General features: G+C 33.3%; 1 protein-coding gene across 1 annotated transcript; it reads left to right on the top strand.

Annotated features, from left to right (window-relative positions):
- Window positions 1-1921: 1921 nt before the first annotated feature.
- On the top strand, window positions 1922-6034 carry LOC111401725 (probable anion transporter 6, chloroplastic). The gene is made up of 8 exons (XM_023029592.1): window positions 1922-2444; window positions 3025-3170; window positions 4103-4202; window positions 4408-4460; window positions 4763-4837; window positions 5168-5248; window positions 5715-5773; window positions 5907-6034. The coding sequence occupies exons 1-8, from the start codon at window positions 2067-2069 to the stop codon at window positions 6017-6019; spliced, it is 1005 nt and encodes a 334-aa protein (XP_022885360.1). The 5' UTR covers window positions 1922-2066; the 3' UTR covers window positions 6020-6034.
- Window positions 6035-6150: the final 116 nt, after the last annotated feature.

Here is a 6150-nt window from a genome sequence, read left to right as displayed (position 1 = left end):
CTCCTTGTATGAGTCAGGCACAGAATTCAGTAAAAAAATGGCCGTATATGTTTCAGACACATTTTTATCATAATTAACAATGTCTTGAACAAGTTTATTAAAAAATCCAAATTATGATCGAGATCCTTTGAAAAATTCATTTTAAAACTGAAAAATCTTTCAAACAAGTACAATTTATTAGGAGTAGACTTAAAAAATATAGGTTCTCCAACATTTTTCGATTTTTTTTTTTTTTTTTTTTTTTTTTGTAGAATCAAGTTTTTCAAATTTTCTCAAAATAATATTAGATAAGTATAAAATAATTGAAGTACAAGCAAGTTCATCATATTCTTCTTTTTGTACTTCTATCAAATTTGCAGGAAATTTACCATCGATAACTTTTGATATTTTTTGTCGAACCAAAATCCATTTCATTATTTGTTGCCAAATTGAAAAATTCTCTTTTCCATTGAAAATTCTAACTTCAAAATTTGAAGATATTTTGAAAAATATCATAGTAACAAATAGATCACACAAAATATTCCCAAGCTTGCAGTATACACTATTCTAAATTCCCAAGATTTCTAAAGATTTGAGATTTCAATATCAAGGGAATGATTAAACGGGTCAAGTCTAGGTATTCTAAGAAAATAATCGATACAACATGAAGGTATGTAAAAAAAAAAAAAAAAAAAAAAAAATCAATTTCTCATGCAATCAAATCTCACATAGTGACTTAGTGGCAATTAAAATAAAAGAAATTATTAACTTACACTTAAATTCAACACTTTAAATATGAGTAAATAATTTCTAAATTCTAGCACAAGTAGTGGTTACCCATACGGTAAACACAATCCTAATGTTAGCTCACACGATAATTTGTTGATATTGAAATTTAAACAGGATAAGCCAATATACTAGACGGACCAATCTACAGTCCGTAAATAATGAGAAATGCATATTTACTACTTTAGGGTCACATTATTCGTTTAAAGTTCCAACAATAGCAGCAACCAATTAAGCAAAAAGAAACTTGAACACGCAAGTGGCAAAACTGTTCAGAACCATAATTTTACCCCTAAAATAGAAATCGAACACCACCACAGCGTCCACCATGCCTCCAAGAGGAATTTTTTTCAGACACTGTCGTTGGAATCAGTGTTAATCACCCTCGTGCACACCATCGGAGTCTCCTGTGTCGCCATCAGTCTCACGCGCCGACCATACAAAAGAGCCTCCACCTACATGTCACGTCATTGGTCTTTATTTCTCCAAACTCCTTCTAATTTGGGCGAAAACTGATTTACAGGTAACACAACTTTGAAGGAACTAAACAGATTCTGTGTTTCTGTTTTTGCTTTGATCCTGCCAGTTTTTAGGTCGATTTTTTAGTCAAATTCACCACTTTGAAGCTCTAATACCAATTATTGCAGTAGCTCGAATCAAGATCTCTCTAAGTTTTTGCAACAGGATACGCAGAATATGCTGCAAGAATAGTTAATTATTTTAACAAAGCTAAGTTAAGGATGGACTTTAATTCATTTTTGACTTTTAAAAAAAAAAATTAGATCCCATTTACCTTTTATAAAAATATAATAAGTACTGCTAAATAAATTTTAGATGATTATAATTTAAGAACAACTATTCTTTTATATTTTAGAGTGGTGATGTGTTAGCGGGAACATTGCAGCATTGTTTAATAAAGAAAAATACATTCCAACCAATCTAAATTAATGATGACCAACACTTAAGGTAATGATATTACTATTTTTTTTTTCTCCCAACCTTTTAAAAGAGAATAATATTAACAAGTTTCGAGTCATTTACGAATTTAAAAATAAAAAAAAAAAAATTCTAGCCAACGTTTTTTTAAAACAAAGACAATGTTAAGCATGATGTCAAGATAGATTATACAAAAGATCCAATTTAAATGGACGCCACAATCCTCCACCTTCGTGGCAATCTATGGTCCTTCCTTAATTGTCCTGTTTCTCAAACTACGTTAACTGCCACATCTCTAGTCTTTTGCCACTTTCCTCAATTTTTTCTTCCGCTTTTTATGGCCTCAAGAAAATAAGAGGAAAAAAATGATGGCCAAGTTCACCTTAAACCCAGACACCAAAATCTGTTATTATCCAGCTTACACAACCCAAAAAGCTTCAATCTTTAGAACTTCTATCAAATCCCAAAACTGGAATGGGTTACCCATTAATCCAAGCTTGAAAAGGTTCAAGGTTTCTTGCAGCATAAAAGAGAAAGAGACCGAAAATGCTGAAGAAAAACGTAGAATACTTAAAGGGCTTAAAGTGAATGATGAATTGGAGGAGAAGGTTAGTTTATTGGAGGCTGAGATTGGGGAAAAAGTAGTAGGCTTTGTTTGGAATCCGCCATGGAAGAATCTTCCTCAAAGATATAAGCTCATTGGAACTACATCTCTGGCCTTCATTATTTGCAATATGGATAAGGTAAATTTCTTGCCTTTTATTTTCGAAACTTTTTACTTTTAAAATTTCTTATTACCTTGTTTGATATATTCTTGTGAAATTGAACCATGGATTTGTTTTTATACTGAAATTCTAAGGGATTTTTTAATAATTGGGGTTGCAAGTTCCTTGCCTATTGAGGGTGGGTTTGGTAAGTCGAAAGATGAAGGGAAAAGAAACTATGGTTGGCAAAGTGAAATTTTTTATACTTGCCTATTGGGGTTGCAAGTTCCTTGCCTATCTTTTTTTTGATTAAAGAGGAAAAATGTTTAACTTCCATCTTATTTTCCATACATGTACCAGATAGAAGTAGGGTAATTACCCGGGGTTGAATAATTAATTGGAATAATAGAATTCCTATTTTTCTTCAGAAAGAAAGAAAAAATTGTTGCTTGGTAATCTCTTAGGGTGCTTACGTTGGATCAACTGTAATGTGTAACAGGAATAACGTGAAATGCTTTCATAAGAAAAGTTTCGAGCAAGTGATGAACCTTGTAAAATATTGTTCTGTAGGTAGCTGTAATTAATGTCAAACAAAGACTGACATTCTTTCCCCCAATAGGTGAATCTGAGTGTTGCTATAATTCCGATGTCTCACGAGTTTGGATGGAATTCATCTGTGGCTGGATTGGTGCAATCATCTTTCTTTTGGGGGTATGCACTAAGCCAGTTGCCTGGAGGCTGGCTTGCTAAGATATTCGGAGGAAGGTTAGTTGTCTAGCTATATGATATTCGTTAATAGGTTCATGTAATTCCGGATTTTTTATTTTTAATTAGATAGAAATAAAAATCTTACTGAAGTTCAAATAATTAATTGGTGCAACCATGAAGCTATATTGTATGATCAAAGCATAAAAGGTAAAACCCTACTCTAATTGGAAGAGAAGTTATAGGAACTCAGTAGTTATCTCGAAGCTTTGATAATTTTGACATTTTCTTCAGTCAAAATAGATATTATTCGGAAGGAGAGGAGAGACGTTAATCCCCCCCCCCCCTCCCGGGGTCTCAAGTAGCTTTATGAAATCGATATTTACCGGCCTCTGGTCTCAAGTAGCTTTATGAAATCGACATTTAACCAATAGTACAGATTTGTTTTTCTATAATAATATCCAACCATAATTATCATTAATAATAATAAAATCCAACCACATCTAAGCAGAAGTTTTTAGGCTTCTACCCAGGCATATGTTGCAGGTTAACTCTATCCCTTACCTGTAACCAGGAAGTAAAAAAGGGGGTATAAGGCCTTACCTGAGTTACCTCTTGAGTTACATCGCTAGGAAAGTAAAGTAATTATGCAAATTTTAAATATGGAAGTACTACTTCCATTACAATGACAGGAATAAACTCTGGTCTTTAAGCACAGTTGACAAGTAAAAACTCATGTTGATTTATAAGAAGCACAAGGTTTTATTTTTTTATTCTTTTTTCCAGCGCTAATAGTATTTCTCTCTGCTGTCCAGTGGAAAGCTGCCACTATATCATTTACTTTGATCCAGCAAAAAAGGAAATCATTAACACAACTCGTTATGATCCTCTTCGTTGCTTTATTTGTTTTTGGATGGAGCATGTGTTTCTTCCTAGATTTGTTTTTGTCTTAATCAAGCTTGTTTCTAATCAATTTCTGTTATCCCTCTCAGAAAAGTTCTTGAGGTTGGGGTCCTGGCCTGGTCACTGGCCACAGCACTGGTTCCTATTCTCGCTGGCTTTATGCCTGGACTTATTTTGTCCAGGATATTGGTAATTTCATAGAATCTGAGATTGCGCTTGGCGACAAGTTCTAAGCGATCACATGTGTCTATTTATGCATGAAAATATTGAAGAAATGCTTGTGTCTTAGGCTATCGTTTTAGCATCCTTCATCCCGAATTAATACAATGGTGAAGAATCTCGTCATTATTCTTCTAATTAACTCATATGAGATTTATCAATTTTGATACTTCAGGTTGGAATGGGAGAAGGCGTTTCACCGTCAGCTGCTACTGATCTGATTGCCAGGTTTGCTGTTTGGATGAATTGTTTCATATCATTTATACGACTCCATAGATACTCTGCCACCTGGTTGCTTTCTCTTCAGTAAAAAGGGGAAAAAAAATCACAAAAAAAGAAGGAAAGAGAAATGATCTAAGGAAAAAGGTTTGGATAATCTTCCTCCTGCATGTAATATATACTCATTTATTCGTTGTTAGTAAAATTTAATCTTCACATGGTTTGTAAAATTTCTTCCTTCAAAAGATTTGTAAAGCCATGTATTTTTATTCACTTATGTTGTATATGATGTTATTCTGGCTTGTGTGCAGGACCATACCAATTGAAGAGCGCTCACGAGCAGTATCATTTGTTTTTGGTGGCTTGAGTGTTGGAAGTGTCTTAGGGTAATAATCATTGAACACAAGATCATTGATGTGTCCCTAATTATGCATCATATTATTGTATTCTACATTAATCTTTGTACTGCAAGAATTCCTTGTTCAACCACGCCAGTCAAATGTTAATTCAGATATTGGTGCCTATTGAGTTTTGTGCTAGCAACTAGAGTACAAAAATTTCACATACACTTCTTTTATATACGCTCCATCGCAATTCAAGATTTGTATGATGAAAAGCCAAGCCAAATAATACTTCAGTTAGTTACCTGTCAATTTTACAGACAGAATATGATCAGTGCTTTCTCACTAATAATGTTTACATTTATGAACCTGCAGGCTTCTTTTGGCTCCTCCACTAATACAAAGTTATGGATGGGAGTCTGTATTCTACATGTTTGGCTTCTTCGGTATTACCTGGTAAGGTGCTTCACATATATAGTGAAAGAGAAGACATGTGGAATCGGTATTACTTTGTTATATTTTGTACAACAGCCTGTACGATGACCTATGTTTTTAGACAATAAAATTACTAATTTAGGAACTAAGCTATCCCATATTGCATTGGATTATGATAAGGGAAATCACCTCGTATATATGTTAGGATCGAGCAGCCGGATCCTGAATATTATGACATGTTTGGTAAGGTGTAACGGACAACACTTGACAGTGTTGAAACAAGAAAATTAAGCTATATGGATATTGGGTTGAGTAAATATCTGAAAGTATATCTATCATTTTAAAATTTATCCCTTATTATCTCTAATTTTATATTGTAAAGAAATTTTAGAGAAATTTAGTTCATTAACTTAAGTTCAAGATAAAGGTGATTCATAGGTTTTCAAATTTTTTTTTTTTTTAATCAAATAGTTAAACTATCTTGCAGGTTTCTAGGATTTCAGTTTGTTAAAGAAGATCAGCATCTATTTAGTGGTGAACTATCATGTAAGCTAGGCTTTTCGCATTATTCAGCTGATTGTTTCTCATTTTTTAAATTACCATTTTCACTTTGGATAGGGAAGAAAAATTTGTAGTTAGAACCTTCTCTCGCATAAACCGTGGAATCTATCTCCTACAGGGCCTAAATTTGACTCTTGGAATAACTCATGGAATTCTTCTTTGGAGGAGTTGGGGGACCCATTGACGGTATGTGAAACTGTTAATACTGTAGGTAGATGTAAATTGTTGTAGATAAGAATATAATATTCTGATATTTGCCTTGAGTGTAAATTTTTTTCTGCAGGGACCAAATCAACCACATAACTGAGAAAATTTGATCATCATTAACTTATTTTTCATTTACCCCTGGCATATCAATAGGA

This window comes from Olea europaea, chromosome 10, assembly GCF_002742605.1.
Source record: "Olea europaea var. sylvestris chromosome 10, O_europaea_v1, whole genome shotgun sequence".
NCBI lineage: Eukaryota > Viridiplantae > Streptophyta > Magnoliopsida > Lamiales > Oleaceae > Olea > Olea europaea.
The sequence above is the reverse complement of the archived record's forward strand: the minus strand, read 5'-3'. Positions and strand labels throughout refer to the sequence as shown.